General features: G+C 33.6%; 1 protein-coding gene across 2 annotated transcripts; it reads left to right on the top strand.

Annotated features, from left to right (window-relative positions):
- The first annotated feature begins 4,934 nt into the window (after positions 1–4,934).
- LOC133301475 (protein REDUCED CHLOROPLAST COVERAGE 1-like) lies at positions 4,935–21,677 on the top strand. Of its 2 annotated transcripts, XM_061501104.1 has the most exons (26): positions 4,935–5,141; positions 5,322–5,407; positions 5,510–5,571; positions 6,505–6,597; positions 7,360–7,432; positions 8,250–8,498; positions 8,599–8,666; positions 8,767–8,898; positions 9,442–9,483; positions 9,667–10,185; positions 10,296–10,456; positions 11,013–11,529; positions 11,629–11,691; positions 11,781–11,882; positions 12,212–12,529; positions 13,672–13,764; positions 13,867–13,968; positions 14,075–14,179; positions 14,624–14,757; positions 15,770–15,953; positions 16,385–16,516; positions 16,871–16,983; positions 17,644–17,731; positions 18,608–21,048; positions 21,196–21,242; positions 21,403–21,677. In XM_061501104.1, the coding sequence occupies exons 2-24, from the start codon at positions 5,347–5,349 to the stop codon at positions 20,864–20,866; spliced, it is 5,670 nt and encodes a 1,889-aa protein (XP_061357088.1). In that variant the 5' UTR covers positions 4,935–5,141; positions 5,322–5,346; the 3' UTR covers positions 20,867–21,048; positions 21,196–21,242; positions 21,403–21,677. The 2 variants fall into 2 exon arrangements, with proteins under 2 accessions (XP_061357088.1, XP_061357089.1); XM_061501105.1 differs by lacking the exons at positions 4,935–5,141; positions 5,322–5,407; positions 5,510–5,571; ... (4 more) ...; positions 8,767–8,898; positions 9,442–9,483 and having other exon boundaries at positions 9,707–9,885; positions 9,990–10,185; positions 21,403–21,676.
- The last annotated feature ends 1,151 nt before the right edge of the window (positions 21,678–22,828 follow it).

Below are 22,828 nucleotides of genomic sequence, written 5' to 3'. Positions count from 1 at the left end.
AAGATTCTTTTAACTAAAATTATTATTGGGTTTGACTCAAATTAGCTATATATTTGACTAGATGCGAGTTAATTATTTGGACCTAAGAGATTTAAAGAAAAGGAGGCATACTAATTTTCCATATTTGCACAAACTCTCGATAATGGGTGCAATGCCCCCATTGACCGCAAAAGAAAAACGGTAAGCAGGAATGATTGAGTATACTTATAACAAAAAGTATTCACATCAAAGCCACTAAGATTGGTCTAGTGGTGAGAGATTCGGATATGTTGTATTAGGCTGTGTGTTCAATTCTCACTTGTATATAAAAAAAAATGTACTCACATCATATATTAATTTGATCGAGTATTTTTTTTATTTTTTTTTGGTAATAGAGTATGTTTTTATAGTGATAGAAGCTATATAGAAATACAACAAGTAAAAATCCGAAGAAAGACTAACACATTTATGGGAGACAAAGGTAGAAGGAATATAAGTAATTGAATAGAAGGTGAAAATTATACTTTATTTTTGGATAGCTAAGGATACTATACACTGAATAAGAATGAGAAGAACAATGTCATTATGATTTCTACAAATAGGGAACATAATTAAATGGGCATGTCACTATTATTTGTCATGTATGTGTCGTTGTCTCGTTGACCTAGCTAACTTATAAGACCAACTAAAAAGAAAAGGAAATTAGAGATATTTTATTTTTTACATTAATTAAGACCACTTGATAACTTTCTTAAATTATATATAAAAAAGAAGGGAAAAAATATTTAATGTTAGTTTAGATAATTTTGTCTAATATTCACCGAAACAACGTTGTTTTTGAGTTGAAAAATTAAAAAATTAGAATGAGAAAGATTATTAAAATCTTAAAATAAATTAAAATTACAAACATATCATGATTTTCACTCCAAAACGATGTCATTTTAGTGATTATTAGGCAAAATTATCTAAAAAGAACTTTAAACAAACGAACCTAAAAAGAAACGAAGGAAGTAGTATATAAATCTTAATCACACACCAAAACATTTGAGATGATATTGGACATGCATGGAATTTTTTTTTTTTTTTGACAATAATTGGTTTTTTATTTTAAAATGAGCAGTTACTATTGAGAATTTTTTTTTTCCTTAACCTCTTTTATTTTTAAAATATCATAAGAACATAAACTAAGACATAGATTAATATAGATGTCAATAAAAAACATAAACTAAGACATATATTAATATAGATGTCAATAAAAAAAAATCAGGAAACAAAATAATTAAACAGAAGATGCATTTCGAGTCTGGGGAAAAAATGCAACTAACATTAATTGGTATGATATTCCTTTTCAAACTAAAAACGTGGATCAAACAAAAAAAAAAAAAAAAAAAAAAAAACGTGCATCATATATGCCCGAGACTTCCCAAAAGAATGATAGGGAGTGTTTGGCAAAGAAAAAAAATTGTTTTTATGCATGAGAATCATTATTTTCAAGATTATGTTGTAAAAATGAATTTTTCGATTACTAAAAAATTGTTTGGTAGGCCAAAATATTACAAAGGAATTGTGTGAAATTTTCTCATGTCATGGGAATCCAAGAATATCACTCTCTTGATGGTATTTTTGGATAGCATTTTGTTTCAAAAAGTTTCAAATTTTTTTTTTCCGAGATTCTGATTTTTCCAAAAAAATTCTAACAATCCTTATACCAAATATGAATAAATAAGATTACCAATCCTTATACAATCCTTATTGATAAATTTAGGTTAGGATGTAATGATAAAGTTTAAAATAATTAAGTACCAATAACATAATAAAAGTTTATACTCTTAATTACTTTTAGGGGGTGTTTGGTAGAAGGTTTTTAAGGGGATAGATGGATAAGTGTAGGAGGGGATTTGTGATGGACATGTTTGGTAGAGGAGTATGAGAAATAAAACTGGGCAATGGGTTACCCCATGAATCTCTGAAAGCAGCGTTAAATTGGCTCCAAAACATTGTTCTAGAACACCACTTTGGAGGTGGTATGAGAAGAAAACAAGGGAAATGATCTTTTAAGAGCCAAAAATGTTACGTTATTGCCCCTGGCTACTTACCTCTCTCCTTTGCAAAACTCCTTCCCTATGTAGTTCACTGACCCGTGGACAAGTGAGACATAAAGATGGTTGAATTCATTTTAAAGAAAAAGTGGAGGATGATTCAGCACGTATTTAAGTAAGTGAAGCCTGAATGTTTATTCTGATGAACACCCTAAATATTGAGGGGTATTTTGGAAATTTTGTCATATTTCTCCATCAATTTTTTTCTTTCAACCAAACATAGTTTCAGTAAATTTTATACAATTTTCCTGGTATTATTTCGGTCTACCAAACAACATTTTTAAAATTTCTCCACTTGTCTAAGTTAAACACTATTTTCCCACTATTTACATTTACCTGGTTAAAAAAATTTTCTCCCCTATCAAACACTCCCTTAGAATGGTGTTGGTATTCCAAACACATTCTCTCCTCTATGTACATACTCTCATCTCCTCACATACAATAATACTCTTAGAATGGTATTAGTGATTTGTATGATTTATGCTCTTAATTACTTTTAGAATGGTGTTAGTTATTCCAAATACATTCTCTCCTCTATGTATGCATATACTCGTATCTCCTCACATACAATAATATTCTTAGAATTGTATTAGTGATTTGTATGTATTGTAAATCTTTTACTTACATCAATTGGTTCCGATAAAGCAACATCCTAAACCGAACACACACAAACACACCCTGTGCACATTCACACACAAATATATATGTAGGGTTCATTTTTCTGCAGTTATTGTAGATAAGTTATCTGCAATAAGTTCAATACGACGTCGTTTTGCGACGGAAATTATGGTGTTTTTGTAATTTTAATTTATTTCAGGATTATTATAGTCTTTATAATTATAACTTTTTAATATTTCAATCCCAAAATAACGTCATTTTGAAAGTAAATGCAGATAACTTATATGTTGTAACTGTAGAAATATTTTTCTGATATATATATCAAACAATAAACTTTGCTAAAAGCTTAAATTACTAGGTGAAAATAGACGAATGATTTTATTATTTTATAAATGGAAATAATACTCTCCTGCTACAAGAGAGTAAAATCTTTTTCTACACAAATTCGTTTTTCGTGTCAATTAATTTTTTTCTTTTTTAATATAAAATATGGGACTCACATTTAACTTGTCTCTACTTTTTTTTCTCTTTTACTATCCTACAATACGAGAAAACTTTAACCCTTTTATAAAAGTGAACAATTAATGCAAAACTGTATATCAAACAATAAACTCTCCTAAAAGCTTAAATTACTAGGTGAAAATAGATTAATAATTTTATTATTTTATAAAAGCGGACAATTAATGCAAAACTTGTCTATCTATATTAAGAAATTTCATAATATTTATTAGATTATTAAAAGAACAGAAAAATATTTTTGTAGTTAATGCAGATAAATTATCTGCATTTACTTCTAAAACGACGTCATTTGGAGATTGAAATATTAAAATATTATAATTATAAAGACTATAATAACTCTGAAATAAATTAAAATTACAAAAATATCACAATTTTTGTCCCAAAATGATGTCGTATTGAGCTTATTGCAGATAACTTATCTGCAATAACTGCAGAAAAAGCAGACCCTTAAAAGAATGGCTACAAGCCTACAAAGATTGAACTCAAAATCATTTGATTATAGAGATTTTAATATCATATTATGCAACCAACTCTCCCTAAACTTTAAATTATTAGGTAAAGACATTTGAATGATTTTTTTTTTTATATTTTCAATATATACACACAAAAATATATATGATGCCTAATTTTTTTCCTAATTGTAAACTGAATTATATAAGTTTATTTTAATAAATTAGACTAAACCTGACTAGCTGAGGGGATTAATAGAAGAGGCGTATTCTCAAAAATAAAAACAAAAACATAATGCCTAAACTAATTCAATCAAATAAATAGCTTATGATTAAATTTATTTTATTTCTGTCAAAATTTTCTTAATTAACATGTTTATCAAAATACACAAATGCAAATTTATTAGAATACAACAAACATAATTTTAGAGTTATTTATTCGAACAAATACAAAGCATTAGTTTTCAAAAATAAAAATAAAAATACAAAGCATTAGTAACGCAAGTTTAATTCTATCACCGAGAACATTGACAAAAAGAAAAAGTTGCATATTTTCAATTCAGGCAGGCGAACTAAAAATACAATTCATAGACTAAAATGCTTGCTATTTCATTTAAAAAAAATGTTATATTTATAATCTTTTTTCGCTTATAACTTCTTGTGATTAAATATTTATAGTTGATTTCGGTCAATCTGATGGTTATAATTTTCTCTGTCATATTATTAATTAATTATTAATTCTCAATAAATTATAACTATTAAATTGATGGATTAAGATTTGATTATAAGAAATTATAATCGAAACATATTATAAATATAATCGCCCTCTTCATTTTAAGCATTAAGAAATTAATTATGAAAACTAATAAGACTCTGTTTTCTAATGAAAATTCGACGTTATATTACCGAAAAATCTCTCATTGTCTAAGCTTTTAATAGAAATTCACACCACTAATACGGCTTGCCTGTGTTTACTGTTTACCGTGGACCCTATCTATTATGTGGTCCCCCTCTTCCCCTCCACTAATTGCTGCACCTAATGGATTTCAATTTCCAAAATTAAAATTACAATTAAAATATTATATTATTTACTGAATTAAATTTAAAAAACTTTATAGAAAAAAAAAACTATATTTATATATACACCGCAAATTGATAATTAACCTGTATAAACAAGGTGCCAGAAAATGCCATTATCATTCTGAGCATTGAATCTCAACCCTTCTTTCCTTATCATACCACTCTCCCATCTATATCTCTCTGCTTCTCTTTTCCATTTTTGTTCATTTATCATTTTCCCCTTCTTGTAATGGATGAGAGTTCCAACTCAAAACCTCTCTCTTATGCTTATTATCCACTCTCTGAACCTCAATAGCTCTATAGCGCATTAAAGACCATTCTCTATCCCCATACCCCCCCTTTATCTCTTTTTGTTCAATCATCCAAGTCCTATAAATTTCCCTGCTTTTGTTCTTTGGTAATTCCTTTGCACCTCTATAGTATTCAATTGACACCCTTTTGTTCCATGTGCAATACAAAATTTATTTGCAGATAATGAATAATTGATGTATTTATTTATATTGCTGCCTTATAATTATAAAATACTATAGTATATATATGAATGAATATTCTAACTTGTGCTTCTGTGTATTATTAGTGCCAGGAACTCAAACGAGTAGAAAATGTCACCAAGATACAATCGTGGAAAGGCCAAGGGAGAGAAGAAGAAAAAAGAAGAGAAGGGTAATAAAATTCTTATACCATTCAATTTTGAGATTAAAAACACTTTGAAAGCTTGTTCAAAACAGGATATGCCTAACTTGTTTCTTTCTTGTAATTTTGCAGTTCTTCCGGTTGTCATAGATATCACTGTGAACCTTCCTGATGAAACTCGTGTTGTTCTTAAGGTTTGTTTAGTTTATGGGAAAATTATTCGTCTTTTTTTAAAGGATATAAACTTATCTCCTTACACCTCTTTATAATTATATATTTTGAAGAAAACATAGTTATAATATTAATTTTTTTTTTCTCTAGAAATTATTTAGAAACTTATCGATTGACGTGGAAAGAGATTTTTTTTTTTTTTTTTTTTATGTTATAACTATGTTCTCCGGTGAACACATAATTATAAAGGATGAAAAGACATAAACTTATATTCTTTAAAAGGAAACACGTTAAATTCTTAGTTTATTTGGTAATATATTGAAAAAAGAAAGTCTTCTTTTCTCAACTTTCATTGCTGGTTATTTTGTGTGTGTGCATTGAGTAGTTATTGACAGCTACCTTATGTCCGTTTTGTTATGATTCTCATGGGAATCTTTTGCTAGATTTTGACTATTAGTGCTGAACTTTATACTTCAAAAATTGTTATTATAAGATTAAATATATGTGTCAACCATTAGCTCACTTTCCCATTAGCTTAAGCTATATTGTGTCATTATGGTAAGGCTTAAACAAGCACCAAAAATTCTATTTATGAACCCGTGTTTCATGTTAAAGCTTTGGCTTATCTTTTTGTATCACCACATATAGAGGCGTGCACTTGTTAATGTCCATGGGATGAAGAGTCTGTCTCTGAAATATCATTTTGACAAATATAACATAATGACAAAATATGAATGATTTGATTTTCAAGGATACCAACAACCTTGAAATCTAAACTGAACACGTAGCTTCAATTTATGAAAGCTCCAATTTACTTTCAATAATTTGTTTTTTTTTTCCAAGTTCTCTTACATAGCTTTCAGGACTTTATAATTGGGTTCTTTTATTCACATAAATTGATGCAAAATACAAAATCAAATGGTTTTATTTATTTATTTGTGTATCTTTTGAAGCAGGGAATATCAACGGATAGAATAATAGATGTTCGTCGGCTTTTGTCGGTGAATACGGAGACGTGTTATGTGACAAATTTTTCACTATCGCATGAGGTAAATTGTGTACTATAAATAATTTACATTATTTTAATTTCAACCATTTATTAATGATAAGTGTACTATATGTCTCTTTACACACTGTTCAATTCTAAGTTCTATTAGGGACGATACATAAGACATGCAGCCCCATGAATAACAATATGTTTGACTTCTCTTTGACAAACTAGAGACATGTAACCAATAGAAAGCAAACATCATCAGAAAAAAAAAAACACAAAAAAGAAAGAAAATCGTATTCATACATTTGGTATATAAGGTGTGACACATTCAATCCAGAAATCAAACAAATGAATATTGACCTCATGAAAATATGGACGACAAAATATAAGGATTTTGGATTTACAATGTTATCATAGATAAATTCATCTAAATTTAATAATAGAATTTAAGGCCTAGCACTCACTTAACAAAAACTTAAGGATAAATTTTACATGAGAATATAAATAACCCCTTTAGTTAACTCTATTTATTATTGCATGTATATAAAGATCATATTCAGAAAGTTGAAATTTTTATGCGACGACAAATAGTTTAACTTATAAATTTCTTTTATGTAAGAACTAAAATATTGCTAAGGTCCTGCAAGAAAGGAAATCTACGAGACTTTTTAGTTTAGGCATAACCGGTTTAATAGATCGGCCAAACATTAAGGTCATGGCTAATTCTAATAACAATATAGTGTTATGCAACATATTATTGTATATATTTTCTTTTAAATTTATAATTTCATAACGAAGGCCTTTTCTAACAATACAGGTAAGAGGGCCACGTTTGAAGGACATGGTGGATGTGTACGCACTGAAGCCTTGCATCCTCACTTTGTTTGAAGGTATTATTAACACTATTTTATTTAATAAATAAATAAAAATTAACATTTCTAATGTATACCATACAAAAAAATATTTTATTTTTTTAAAAGATATAAATTATGTTATTTTAGTTGTTTATAATTATATATTTTGAGAATATATAGTTATAATATTAAATTTATATTTATATTTTATTTTTCACGTCAGCCAACAAGTTGTGAAGAGAGAGAAAAAAATATAACTTTAATATTATAACTATATACTTTTCAGAATATATAGTTATAAGCAATTAAAATAACATAACTTGTGTTGTGTCCTTTAAAAAGACAAACTATTTTCCCTTGTACATAACAAGACATAAAATTATTTTCTAAAATTCCAACACAACATAGTTTTCGGTTTAAAAAAAAATTATTCTACTTATTTTTTTATATCTATCACTCTCTAACACCGTTACATCAGAATATTAAGAGAAGAGGTAAATGATAAAAATTAATTGAGATTCTGATTTAACGATATTGGAGATTGATAACAAGATAGATATGAAAAAAAAAGTAGATATAATCACTTATTCCTAAAAATCAAATAAAATTTATGATATACAAAGAATAAAATATTTAAAATATTTTTTTTAAAATCTCAAAATAACGAAATTATAAAATTACAGAGGATAATTTTATGGAGAATTTTTTTTTTTAAAAAAAAATACTTTTTTTTTTTTTTTTTTTTTGATAACAATACTTTTTATTTTAACTAAAACGAAAAGGAGCTCGCCAATACGAGGTCGTTTTAGTCATCTTCTTCCTCATACTCAGTTTACAAATTTTGCACACGCAGAGGATTACGATGAAGATCAAGCAGTGGCACACGTGCGTAGACTCCTCGACATCGTCGCCTGCACCACCAGCTTTGGTCCGTCGTCTCCGCAGCCGGCTGCGGCGGCGGCGTCCAAGTCTGGAGCTCCGCCGGCCAAGCAAACGCCGAAAGATGCGGCGGAGGGAGATGGCGAGATAAGCCACTCGTGCCCTAAACTGGGGAGTTTTTACGAATTTTTCTCTCTCTCTCATCTCACTGCTCCTCTCCAATGTACAATTCTCCTCCTTCTTCCTCTTTCACACTCTTCTCTGTGCAAATTATTTGCAATTCTATGTGTCGGTAAGATGCTGAAGCTAATGAATCGATGCAGATATAAAAAGAGCTTCGAGGCGCCACGTGGACGAGATATCGGAGGCGGATTATCTCTTCTCGCTCGATGTGAGTATTTCGTCTTTGAATTTATCGTCACGCGTTTGGGTGTTTTTTTGGGAATGAAATGAAATGCTTGTGTTTTGTGGTTGTTGTGGTGTGGTCACAGGTGAAACTGTATAACGGGAAAGTGGTGCACGTTGAGGCTAGCAGAAAAGGGTTTTACAGTGTTGGGAAACAACGGATTCTGTGTCATAATCTTGTTGATTTGTTGAGACAACTTAGCAGAGCTTTTGACAGTGTTAGTGTTCCTTCATCTTCTTCTCTGTTTAACTTATTTTCTGTTTAAAGCACAGTAAATATAAAAAAAAAATTCTGAAAAATTAATGAAGTTTTTGAATCATTCTGGTTAGGCCTTTTCGCAGTAGGTATTTAAATCAGCACTAGCTACTTATTGTTATTTTAATATAATCAAATGATGAATGATTTTACAGAGTTATTGAATATTGTATTAGTTTAGTATGAAGTTTGCATGGCTCAATCTATTTTGTTACCCTGATATATGAGTGCAATATGGTGATTTTAATTACTTAACTTGCTGTATTGCTGATGTAGAGGCAACTTTGGGTTACTGTGGGAAACTCGGTACTAGTTTAATGTATGTTTAGATTTTGATATGCAATATCTTGTGGGAAACCAAAAAGAAAGATGTATAAATGTGCAAAAAGATGAAATTTAAACTTGACACGGTTTCAACATTCCTATTGACGGTATTGTATGTTTAATTTGATTTACGCTAGTTAATACTTAGTAAAATTTACAAATTTTATTTCTTAATTTTCAGGCTTACGATGATCTCATTAAGGCATTTTCAGAACGTAACAAGGTATTGAACAACTTTTGGTTTGTTTACATTTCTTATTCCTAATTAAAAGTTTGGTATCGCTACTGTAAACAACCATTGAACATGTATTAATGAAGTCCTCACTATTGGCTCTTGTAAATCTTTCTCACTGTGATCATCATTGTATTTATCAGTCCTCTCTGCCCCATTTTCTTTTGTCTTCAGTTTGGGAATCTCCCCTATGGCTTCCGAGCCAACACATGGCTTGTTCCTCCTGTTGCAGCACAATCACCTTCGTCTTTTCCTCCTCTTCCTGTGGAGGATGAAACTTGGGGAGGAAATGGTGGTGGTCTTGGAAGAGACAGAAAATGTGATTTGATTCCTTGGGCTAATGATTTTTCATTTATTGCATCTATGCCTTGCAAGACAGCAGAAGAAAGGCAGGTTCGTGATAGAAAAGCATTTCTTTTGCACAGCCTGTTTGTTGATGTTGCCTTTTTCAGAGCAATCAGAGCTGTTAAACATGTAATGGAAGAGCCCAATTTTAGGTGCTCAGTTGCAGCAAATGACATTACTGAGAGAGTAGGTGACTTGAGTATCAGAGTCTTGAAAGATGGTTCTGTTGCGAGCTGTAAGATTGATACTAAAATTGATGGAGTTGAAGCTACTGGAGTAAATCAAAAGGATCTAGTAGAACGAAATCTACTGAAAGGAATCACTGCTGATGAGAATACCGCTGCCCATGTATGATACTCTTATATAGATAAAGATTGGTTACTTTTGTGCTCTAGGGCTGTTCCCCCCCCCCCCCCTTCTTTTCATATAACTGATTACTTTTCCCATTTTATGTGCAGGATATTACCACTTTAGGTGTTGTCAATATAAGATATTGCGGTTATGTGATTGTTGTGAAAGTTGAGGGTGGAGATAACCAGAATGTCAACTCTCCATCTCATCAAAGTATTGAATTGCTTGACCAGGCAGAGGGTGGTGCCAACGCACTCAACATTAACAGGTTCATGAACCCTTCCATGTTACACCCTTTTACTACTTTACAACTTTACATAATACTCGTATCAACTAGGTGTGCTCCCTCCCTCTCTCGCTCTCCCTTTTTGTAAAATTTATCATCTTGAGCTACAATATGAATGAGAATAATGTTTTTGAATGAGCTCTAGCTGTAGTTTTGGTGTTGTTTCTTAACTACAACAATTTAAGAACTTTAAATTGGGTGTTTTTAACCCTTTTTTCTTTTAATAAGCTCTGCCTTCTTATTTGGAAAGTATAAATTGCAACAAGTTTTCTTGGCAGTTTCTTTTGATGAAGTTTTGAGCTCGGCTCACTTTTAGATATTTTTTTATTGATTTTTGATGAGCTGTACTCCTAGATGGTTTGGTGGACTCATTTTTGGGTTTTAGCTTTTGTATTTTTTTTCCAAGTTACTTTTTTTTTGAATCTATTTCTAGATGCTCTGTTTTTCTTTAAAGCTGCAGTTTCAACTTCCTTAGTTGATCAAGTTCTCATTGATCAAATGACGATAGGGCCTGTAATTATTTCATTGTTCCTTGCAGTTTGAGATTACTTCTTCACCACACTACCCAACCAGAGAACAATAAACAGATGACTCAGATGGAAACTCTTGAGAGTGAAGAGCTTGGTGCTTCCCATGCTTTTGTGGAGACGCTGATTAAAGAAAGCCTTGCTAAGCTTGAGGAAGAGGAACTGGGATTGGACAATTTTGTAAGATGGGAACTTGGAGCCTGCTGGATACAACATTTGCAAGACCAAAACAATACAGAGAAAGATAAGAAACCGTCTTTGGAGAAGGCTAAGAATGAAATGAAGGTCGAGGGTCTTGGGAAACCCCTTAAAGCCCTCAAGAATAATAAAAACAAATCTGATCCAAGCAGTCCTAATTTGGCATCTGAATATTCAAAATCTAATGGGAAGGCTGAAAGTGCTCCATTACTGTCAATTGTATCCCAGCATGAAACTACAGCAGCTGAGAATGAGCTTGTGCTGAAGGGGATGCTATCTGAAGCTTCTTTTAGCCGATTAAAAGAATCAGGAACTGGACTTCACTGCAAGGTAACTCTTCTAGGTGTAACAAAGTATTTCCAAGTTTTATAGCAATTGAACCGAACTATTTTTATCTGGTGTCTGAGTAAAATCTCTTGTTATTAACAGTCTATGCAAGATTTGGTTGACTTATCTCGGAAATATTACACGGATGTTGCTCTACCAAAACTGGTAAAATAGAATTTATTTGGTTGATTGTCTGCAAGGCTTTCTAGTTCCCAAGACTGGTGGTTTTTATTGTAGTATTAATTATGCAACAGGTAGCAGATTTTGGCTCATTGGAACTCTCTCCAGTTGATGGCCGCACACTAACTGATTTTATGCATACTAGGGGTCTACGAATGCGTTCTCTTGGACATGTTGTCAGTGCTCTAAACCTTATTATTCACGTTATGGAGCTATAATAATATATCCAAATTCATGAAATGGAAGTTGTTAGAATTGACATCTTTACAATTGCTTCACTAGCTCTGAGAATATGACTATAGAGACAATGTATGTTGGCCAGCCAGACTCTTGCCAAATTATATCACTTTCTCATTCTATTATCAAAACTTCTGCTTTTATTCTTGTATTGTCTGCTACATATCTTTATAGAAGGTTTTGAGAGGGATTTTCCGTGTTAGGTTTAGAATCACTGATGGAAGCATTTCCATGTTGTATAATATTTGCTTTTTGATTTTCTTTATAGGTCAAGCTTTCAGAAAAACTTTCACATGTGCAATCACTTTGTATTCATGAGATGATAGTTCGAGCTTTCAAGCACATCCTGCAGGCAGTCATTTCTGCTGCTGTTGACAAGGAGAAAATGGCTTCAGCAATAGCTGGTGCATTGAATTTGCTGCTTGGTGTTCCTGAAAATAGAGAATCAGATAAATCATGCAAAGTTCACCCCCTTGTCTGGAAATGGCTAGAGTTGTTTTTGAAGAAACGTTTTGATTGGGATTTTAACAGCTTGAATTACAAAGATGTGAGGAAATTTGCAATTTTACGTGGCTTGTGTCACAAGGTAATGGAGTCTGGAAGTAGTCAATAGAATTCGTAGTTTCTGTTGTGTCTTGATCTTGCATTATAGATTGCATTGTTATGGAGTCACACATTTGTATCTTTTTCTAATTGCCATTTTCTTCAAATCATGTAATCAGCTTCTTGTAAATGTAAGGTAAGGCTGCCTATTATAGACTCACACAATAGGTTTGACCTTTCCGTGAACCTTGAGCATAGTGGGATCTTTATAGTACCAGGTTGCTCTTTTATACTATGCCAAATTTCATGATTCATTGTGACAAGTACATATTCATTATTAGGTTCAGTTTATGGCAGTGGCTATGAAAATAGATAGGGGCATGTAGAGGTGAGCTGGATTTTCCACTTGAATGTTGTCACTGTTCATATTGATGGAAACGTGTTAAGTTTAACCTTCTCTGTCAAATTGAAGTACACTCGTAGTTATTTGGGTGTTGAAAAAGCTGGTTTTACATGCTCATATGCTACCTTGATGAATTTGTCGACATAATTTGATTCATCTTCTCGCACGAAAGTGTTGCATGTGCCTCTTGTCATGAATTCAGTAAACCTGCTTTCCTCCTTTTGTTCTCTCTCCCTTCAACTGCAATAACTCTCATAAAGAAATTCATGTGACTCATTTTTTTACTAGATAATTTTGCATTTGCTTTTACAATATGTATATAACATTCTTCCCAGTATATGTGCATACAGGTATGTATAGATACACATGGGACAGGCTTACATCAGTCAATAGATTGTAGGGCTTATGGTTATTGTTAGAGATATATAAAAACCATTAATGTAGCCTCACCCGTCATCTTAAGCTTTTGAGTTGAATTGGTTCTTTATATGTTATCTGAGTCTCGGTGTTACAAGTTCGATCCTCACGGCCCCCCATTTAATTAATAAATAATTAATATTGTGGAGTTTGTTAAGCACAGGTAGGTGAGCTTGTGCATTGTACACCCTTCAAGCCCAGTGGGCTATCGTGTGAAGGGGCGTGTTAGAGATATATAAAAACCATTAATGTAGCCTCACCCATCAGCTTAAGCTTTTGGGTTGAATTGGTTCTTTACGGTTATCATTTGACATTGAGTAGTTGATAATTGACAATTTGTTCCTTATCATCACTTTCTGAATTAGGTGGGAATTGAGCTTGTTCCAAGGGATTTTGATATGGATTCTCCAATTCCCTTCCACAAATCTGATATTGTTAGCTTGGTCCCAGTTCACAAGGTAACAAACAATAATGTTAATTATAGGTTCTCTTGCATAATGTCTTGAAATTGATTGTATAGATCCAAACTGTGTATGTAATGCCATACTGATTCTTTGCAGCAAGCAGCATGCTCATCTGCAGATGGAAGGCAGCTGCTAGAGTCATCCAAAACAGCTTTAGATAAGGGAAAACTTGAGGATGCAGTTACCTATGGGACAAAGGTATCTGTAACCAGAAATCTTCACACTATTGACAAGATTCTTCTACTGTCTATTCCTTTCATTTTGAAATTGTTGTATGATATCTGCTATAATTTGTTGGCGACAGGCTCTAGCCAAGCTGGTAGCAGTGTGTGGTCCCTACCATCGGATGACAGCAGGGGCATACAGCCTCCTTGCTGTAGTTTTATATCATACTGGAGACTTCAATCAGGTTTGTTTCACTTATGTTTTGGTATTGGTGGACGTTATTTCATCAGAAACCAAAGTACACCTCATTGTATTCATCAATAATTTTTTTTTTCCGTTTACCCTTGACATTTTATGAAATGGAAGATAATCTAATTAAAAGAAGTTGAGGAAGAGTGAAGACTGAAGAAAACTTTAGGAGAAACCATGAAAAAGGACCTTGCTCAAAATGGATTCATTGAAAATATGGTTTTTAATTGTACACATTGGCTGATGGCATTGTTTGATCCATGTAGCTGACCCCACTTGGTGGGATAAGTCTTGGTTGATATTGTTAAATATACTTGACATTTTAATCATATATTTCAGCTATAGTTTATATGCACCTTTGCAAAAATATCTAATTTTTTTCTATTGTCAAGTTCCCTGATTTGATTTCAATTCATTAAGTTGTTTACTTCAATTACAGGCTACAATTTACCAACAAAAAGCTTTGGATATCAATGAGAGAGAGTTAGGTCTGGATCATCCTGATACCATGAAGAGCTATGGGGATCTTGCAGTATTCTATTACAGACTTCAACACACAGAGCTGGCTCTGAAGTATGTTTTTGTCTTGTACAATATGGTGATGTATAAATTGGATTTTTTTAAGTTCAAGGTTTTTTGACTTGATATGATTTACTTAATTTTTTAATTTGAAAATGAAGAATTTATCAAGAGAGAAAATAAGGATTACAAAGAAAGAGGAGGATTGATTATCCTTACTTGTGTTCTGAAAGGATCGTCTTAGTTTTTTTAACTTCCTTAAGAGAACAATATTTATATTTGAAAGTACCACCTTTGGGAGGGGTTTAAAGCCTTAATCCTGGACCCGTCCCGAATCGGATTAGTTGCGAAGCAATAAACCGATTGGAATATTTCCAAAAAAAAGAACCAATTCAACCTAAAAGCTTAAGCTTTTGGGTGAGGGCTTTTTTAATGGTTTATATTATACTCTAACACGCCTCTTCACAAGAGAACCCGTTGGACTTGAAAGGTGGATGATGCATCAAGTCCAGCCTACCTGTGCTAAGGAATTTCACAAAGAAAATAGGGGGCGGCGAGGATCGAATCCGAGACACGAGGCTCTGATACCATTTGATAAGACCTTGGGATGCACCACCCCAAAAGCTAGCTCAAAGGGTGGGAGTGCCCAAGGCCTTATAAACCCCACATTAGTTGCCCATACAACCAACGTGGGACTCCAAGTCCCATATCTTACAAATGGGTCCTAACATTCCACCACGCTCCGCAACCTCGGCGCTCACGTGGGGTGGTTTTGCGCTAGTTTTTTACTAGCCTCGGGCGAACACTGCAATGCCGGTGTCACCACCAGCGTCGCTCGATTGCAACCAGGAGACATAGTAGAAGGCTTTGATATCATGTAAAGAACCAATTCAACCCAAAAGCTTAAGCTTTTGGATGAGGGCCTTTTTAATGATTTATATTATACTTTAACAATATTAATCATCACAACTTGTGTACATCGGGTTTTGAAGTTTTGTAATATTAATAACTTATTTTTCAGTTTTTCTTCTGATTAATTTTTTTTCCTACTTGGTTCTGCAATCAGGTATGTAAAGCGTGCTCTATATCTTCTGCATCTGACATGTGGCCCATCTCATCCAAACACTGCTGCAACTTACATTAATGTGGCTATGATGGAGGAAGGTCTCGGAAATGTACATGTTGCTCTCAGATACCTTCACAAAGCTTTAAAGTGCAACCAAAGATTACTTGGTGCAGATCATATTCAGGTTTATTTTTTTCCATTTTATTTCCCGGATTTTTCCGAAGTAAGAAGTTTGTTTATTTTGAGTGATTCTTCATCTTCATGCACGATGTTTTACTTAAATTCTCTTTTGAATGTTTCCTAACATGGAAGTGCCAACAGTGGGCTCCATATGAATGAGTGTGCTACACCTTTGGCATAATAAATTGTGAAGTTAGATGGTAGATAATTTTGAAAATTTGTGAGCTAGTTGGGTCGAAAATGTTTATTTTTCTTTAATATAAAATGCTGATGATTTTTAGTACTTTTTATAATGATTGTAACGATTTGAATTGATAACAAAGATCAGACCTTAAAGAAGAGAATAATAACCTATAGGATGGTATTATGTATCTAATAAAACTTCTCATCTGTGTTAAAACACTTGCATCTTTGTTGGATGTTGATTCTCTGCAGACTGCTGCAAGTTATCATGCAATAGCAATAGCACTCTCATTGATGGAAGCATATCCGTTGAGCGTGCAGCATGAGCAAACAACTTTGCAAATTCTGCGGGCAAAACTTGGCCCTGATGACTTGCGTACACAGGTATTTGTCACATTTAAGTATGTTCTTTGTGCTGCAAACACTCGTTAGTTCAGAAGATAAGGCAAATATTCCTTCTAGAATATACTCTCCATGCTGAGGGTTGACCCCCATTAGGATGCCAGTCGTAACAATAACTAGCATAATACAACACAACTTTGTATTTAACAGTAATACAGTTGGCAGATTGAAGTCTTAAATGATGTCGTACAACAGTTTTTGAATAGTTTGCATCATCATTATGATTATCTACAACGGTGCTGTGTTATTAAAATTCTCATTTCCCTTTTTCCTAAAAAATGTATAAAGAATTATAACTGTTTTGCATAATCTTTAGTTTCGTGATAAATTCTGCAGGACGCTGCAGCTTGGCTTGAGTATTTTGAGTCCAAGGCTTTTGAACAGCAAGAAGCTGCTCGAAATGGTACTCGAAAACCTGATGCATCCATAGCTAGCAAAGGCCATCTAAGGTAAAATTAACCGTTGCAATCTGGATTTGATACTTTATTGACTTATTGCTGCATCAGAAAGTACTCCTATCATCCATATTTTCTGTGTTGTCATTTAATTGAGTAGTTCTGCTAAGTTATTGTATTGGAAATTGTAATATGTAATTTTAATACGAAACGTTGCAGTTATTACTTATTACATTGTTTGAGGCTACATGTCAAGAACTGCTGTTGATACAGTTCTCTTGGTTTTCATATGGCTTGTGGGAACAGCTCTATTTTATTTACTGATAAAGAACTGTTTTCCATACAAAGCATGCAACATGCAATCATGGACATTTAGTTTTGAAATGGATGCTGTGCCAATTCTAATAAGCATAGACATGGGCACAGAACAGACATAGACACTGTGATAGAAAAATTTAATCTGCATATGGCTCTTATGTTCCTGAAACAGACACATCTCCTATTTTATGTGTCTGCGGTTATGAGTGCCATAATATCCTATTGACTTGTCAACAATGATATGCATAATTTCTTAAAAAATACCATTGATATGTTTTGTTTCCATGGATAATTGTATCAGGTTCTGATACTTGCATCATACATGTGTGATATTTGTATCATACATTCCCAGATACCTTTTGTAATGATTTCTTATATTTTCCTGGAATTTGTCAGTGTGTCGGATCTGCTTGACTACATTAATCCTAATGACCATACCAAAGAAAGAGATGTGGCTGCAAAGAGAAGAAGCCAGATAACAAAGGTATGCTGCATATTTATTGGTCTTGATAAGTTCAATTCATCAGTTTGAATGTTTGAGATCTTGGGGCAAAACAATTATAGAAGAGTTGTCTGATTAGTGATTACTATTGACAACTGTGTACTTACATTTTCTGATTTTGCTGCAAGGGTTTGATTATTTTGGAATTGTTGGTTGCCTTTTGAACTTATTCAAACCCATCATTGCTTAACTCTAGAGAAATATTCTAAAGGATCCTAGAATGACTGTAAGTCAACAAAAGACCTTGTCTTCTGGCTCATAAGATCTCTTTCTCTCTGCGCTAAGCATTGCTTTTGGATTAAGTCTGTAAGATACAAACACCAACAACCTGTAATCTTCAATTTGGTGTCAGCTACACAATTTTTTTTTTTTTTCAATATTTACTATGAGTTCAAATAGATGACTTGTTTTCTGAGTTGACAAAGGCAAGTAGAATAGTCAATCAAATACTAGTATACAAGACATATAATGGATGGACAGCAAACTGGCTAACAATCTATTTGAAGAGGGACTAACCATCAATAAAAGAAGAGAATTGTTGTACCCTTGATATAAAATTTAAATGGTGACATTGTAAGGTACAACTTAACCATCTTCTCTATTTTCATATTTTCTTTATACTTTTATAAGACGTAAAATCCAACAAACCTGGAATGAGTTTCAAGACTAATCCAGTCTATGATCAGAAGGAAAAGAAGCAATTGAGGGATCATATACCTAGTGGAGGCAATTTTTTCTTGCCCTGGAACTGTTACTCTTTACCGTATTGTGAGAACTGGCTACTTGTACTCCCTCCTGCATGCATCCACATTTTCTGTAATACAAGTCTATATATATATATTTTTTATTTGTTTGCAGGTGATGGCAACAAGTTCTGATGAGTCTTCAAGAGAAGTTCCAAAAGAGGGTTCAGATGAGGAGATACTTATAAGTGAACCAGGAGGTAGTGCAGATTCTGAGCAGGAGAGCAACTCTATGCCTGATTCAGAACATCCTATTTTAGAAAAGATCTCAGATGAAAAGCCACCAATTTCTGGTGAAAACTTGTCAGAAGCACATGCTGACGGAGAGGATGGATGGCAACCAGTTCAAAGACCAAGATCAGTTGGCTCATATGGCCGGCGACTGAAGCAGAGACGGGCAACACTTGGGAAAGTTTATAGTTATCAGAAGAATGTGGAAGTTGGTACAGAATATCCTCTGGAAAGGAGTGCTAATCAGAATAGTAGGTATTATTTCTTGAAGAAGCGAACAACATCCAATGGGGGTTATACAGATAATCATACTGTAAACATCACCCAAGGCACTAAATTTGGAAGGAAAATAGTCAAAGCTGTTACATACAGGGTCAAGTCCATGCCCTCGGCTTCAAAGTCTGCCGCAAAGGAGACATTAGAAATTGGTGACAAGCTATGCAGTTCTCATTCAGAACCTGATTCAAATTCATCTCCAAAAGATGTTAATCCAGTTAAGACTTCTATAGTTAGTCTTGGAAAATCTCCTTCATACAAGGAAGTAGCCTTGGCTCCTCCAGGGTCAATTTCAAAATTACAAGTCTATAATCCTCGAAGCGAGATTCCTGTTACCTGTGAACGTGATGTTGGCAAGCATGAAGAGAAAGATTTTCAGGCTGATAGAAACGTTAATCCAAACCCGAAGGAGTTAATTGGTGTGTTTAAAGAGAAGCATGACGATTCTTTATCAGATTCTGTAGATGATTCCCAAGACGATACTGGAGTTGCTAATGACAAGAGAGAGGAAACTCAGTTGATTGATGGTGTTCAAGATAATTGTGCAAGTGCTGAGGGGCTTGAATCTGGGGATGTTGAGGTTCAAGGAGCAGTTGATAACACCATAATGATTGATGCCGTGGAGGATCCTGTGGATTCTTACAAACAAGAACTTGATGCAAGTAATTCACCTGGCAGTTTTGAAACTCAGTTGATTGATGCTGTGCAAGTTAATTGTGCGAGTGCTGGGGGGCTTGAATCTGGGGATGTTGGGGCTCAAGGAACAGTTGAGAACACCATGGTGATTGAGGATCCTGGGGCTTCTTACAAACAAGAACTTGATGCAGGTAATTCATCTGGCAGTTTTGAACCAAGTGAAAATACAAATTCCATTTCGCAGGGTGGTGAGGATTTAAGGGGCAATATATCTCCGTCAAGTCAGAGTCATGCTGGGGGCATCCCTTTAAAGAAATTGTCTGCATCTGCGGTTCCATTCAACCCATCACCTGCCATTGCACGTGCTGCACCAATTTCCATGAACACAACTCTTCCTTCTGGTCCTGGTGCTGTTCCAGCTATTGGCCACTGGCCTGTAAACATGAATGTTCACCCTGGACCTGCTACTATGCTACCTGCAGTTACCCCAGTGTGTTCCTCTCCTCACCATGCATATCAATCACCTCCAACAACACCAAACATGATACAACCATTGCCATTCATTTATCCTCCTTATACTCAACCTCAATCAGTACCAACCAGCAACTTTCCAGTCACTAGCAGTGCTTTTCATGCCAATCATTTTACATGGCCATGTAATTTGAACCCCACTGTATCTAAGTTTGGTCCCAGTGTTGTTTGGCCTGGCTGTCATCCTGTGGAATTTCCTCTTCCGGTACCTATTGTTGAACCAACCCATGATCTCATTTCAGAGCTACCAGTGCAGTGTCATGGAGCTGAAAGTCCTAGTTCATCTTCAGTTCTTCCTGAGGACATTGATAATGTTGAGGAATCCAATAAAGAGGTAAAAGCTTTAGCATCAGAGACAAGTAAAGATGAAGTGGTGACTGTTGGTTCAGAAAGTATAAAAGAAAATGGTAATCCAAATTTTCAGGGTACTGATAATACTGAGAACAAACCAAATCAAAACATTGGCTCAAACAGCAACACAAGTGGTAGTGAAATGAACATGGACAGTGAGAAAACCTTCAGCATTTTGATTCGGGGAAGAAGAAATCGGAAGCAGACTCTGAGAATGCCAATAAGTTTGCTTACTCGTCCTCAAGGCTCTCAGTCATTTAAAGTTATTTATAACCGTGTAGTTAGAGGAAGTGATGCTCCCAAGTCTATCAATTTCTCTTCAAGTAAAGATTGCACAGCTACTGCTTAACCCAAAGTTCTTCGCCGTTACTAATGAAATGTAGCAGTATTATTGTGGATAAAGAAGATAAAGACCTCATAATTTCACATAAAGGAGACGTGTTATTTTAATCATTTCTGGAATTCAATTACGAATTGCCCTGCCTTATCAGCTTCAGTTCTATAGCTGCGTTGTCTTATAGGAGGTTTCTGGTAGGTCCTCCACTTCCCTACCTTTCTATCTACTGAATTAAACTTCAGTATATTTGTAGTCTGGAGAAACTATGAATTAATGAATCCTTTTGACGATGCAAATCAGATTTTACTGATTGAATTATTCAAATTCACGAAATATTGCAGATATCTCTATTTAAGATGGAGGATTGGAGGTTTCTCTTCAATTTAAGGTATTATCTCTCACCTACAAAAACTAGAGCTATTTTATTGGCTCCTTCAACCCAGAAATTACACTTCTATGTTTCTGGAATGCACTTGATCTCACTATTTTTGCTTAAATTATGTTGAAGTTGCTTGTGGAGCAGAATTCATGCTAATCATCTTGCTCAGTCTGCAGGTTCATCGCAGTCAGTTTTGGGTTTTCGGAGGCACCTTCAAGGTGAAAATTTTGGTTCTTTATGTAGTTAGACAATTTTGACATAATGAATTACGGAATTGAAAGACCGTTTCTAATTATTATTATTATTTGTTACCCCATTGTCAATTTGTCAATGATTTTGATAATTAATTTGGTTCAATTGTATATACTTTCTTAATATCTGGTTAGATAATAGTGGTTCGTTTTTGTCGGTTGACTTGTTATTGAATTGTTGCAACTGATATCATGTGGAGGAACTTAATAATGAAGATAATTATTTTTCAAATAAAATAAGCCAAAAGTTTAACCCTATTCTTGAATTTAGTCTTCCTGTATCTCAATTCTCGAGTTACTTCCTACTTTAGTTGGTTTTCCTTTTTGAGGTGCGTACAGAAGTTTCATTGCGATTATACAGATTTGTGGGTATGTAGTATGTACCCGTCATATAGCCAAATACTCCTAATATTTACGATAATTTTAAAAGTATGAAATATCAAAATTTGTTTCAACAGTAAAAGGAGAACTTGGCACCTTAAATTATATATAATGATAATCTCCAATAAAGAAGGTGAGCGTGGTGGAGCAGTGATAAATTTGTTTACATGGAAGCATTCAGGATCAAGAAGATTCTATCGTGACTGAAAGGTGATTTGAATAGGGGAAGTAATCTCTTTATGAGGAGAGTTTAAGTATTAATCCTTGAACCTGCAGGTATCTTAAACTTTGTTTATTAATGATCTCAATCTCTGTAAATGGGGCTAGTGGCTCTTATTAAAGGGACTAATTTATATCAAATTATTGATTGCAACGGTTTAACATAACCACATTGACAATCTTTAGCAGATCGTGTATCCCTTTAGGTTTGGAGTTATGCAGCTGGTAATGTGACAAATATCTGTATTCTGTGGTAAGAAGTTATGAATATGCTCTCTTTTTTTTTTGTCCAAAATATGTCATTTTATACGTCATTCATGATTCGTACTTAAAAATGAACATTGGTTAATTAGCTACGAAAAAAATTAAGGTAAAAAACCCAATTTTCGTTTAGCCAGCTACTTTATGTACAACATCATGTTGCAGGAGCAATTGACTCAAGTTTAAAAATTAAAACCTCAAGTTAGGATATGCTATAAGAAATTTGGGGATTACTTCTCTCATGTAGTATGAGAGAAGTTTTCTTATGTTATGAGACAACTAAAGTGGGCCTCACCAACTTTTAGAAAAAAGAAAAAAAGAAAAAAGAGAGGCACATTTTTCGAAGAGAGAGTGACATGAGAGATCCATCTTATGCAACATAAGAGTATGATTTCTCAAGAAATTTTGTAATAAAATATTTTCAGGGATGTTTGGTATTCTAAAATTTAAAATAAAAATAAAAATGATTATTTCATTTTTTTA

This window comes from Gastrolobium bilobum, unplaced genomic scaffold, assembly GCF_033153095.1.
Source record: "Gastrolobium bilobum isolate Gb01-03AN ecotype WA unplaced genomic scaffold, APGP_CSIRO_Gbil_v1 utg10838, whole genome shotgun sequence".
Lineage (NCBI taxonomy): Eukaryota > Viridiplantae > Streptophyta > Magnoliopsida > Fabales > Fabaceae > Gastrolobium > Gastrolobium bilobum.
The sequence above is the reverse complement of the archived record's forward strand: the minus strand, read 5'-3'. Positions and strand labels throughout refer to the sequence as shown.

What these genes read in the sequence shown, in the direction of transcription:
- LOC133301475 (XM_061501104.1), top strand. Translation starts at nt 5,347, where the DNA reads ATGTCACCAAGATACAATCGTGGAAAGGCCAAGGGAGAGAAGAAGAAA. An exon ending in ATGTTGCTCTACCAAAACTG is followed by an intron (nt 11,692 to 11,780) that starts GTAAAATAGAAT and finishes ATTATGCAACAG; the next exon opens with GTAGCAGATTTTGGCTCATT. An exon ending in GCTAGCAAAGGCCATCTAAG is followed by an intron (nt 16,984 to 17,643) that starts GTAAAATTAACC and finishes GGAATTTGTCAG; the next exon opens with TGTGTCGGATCTGCTTGACT.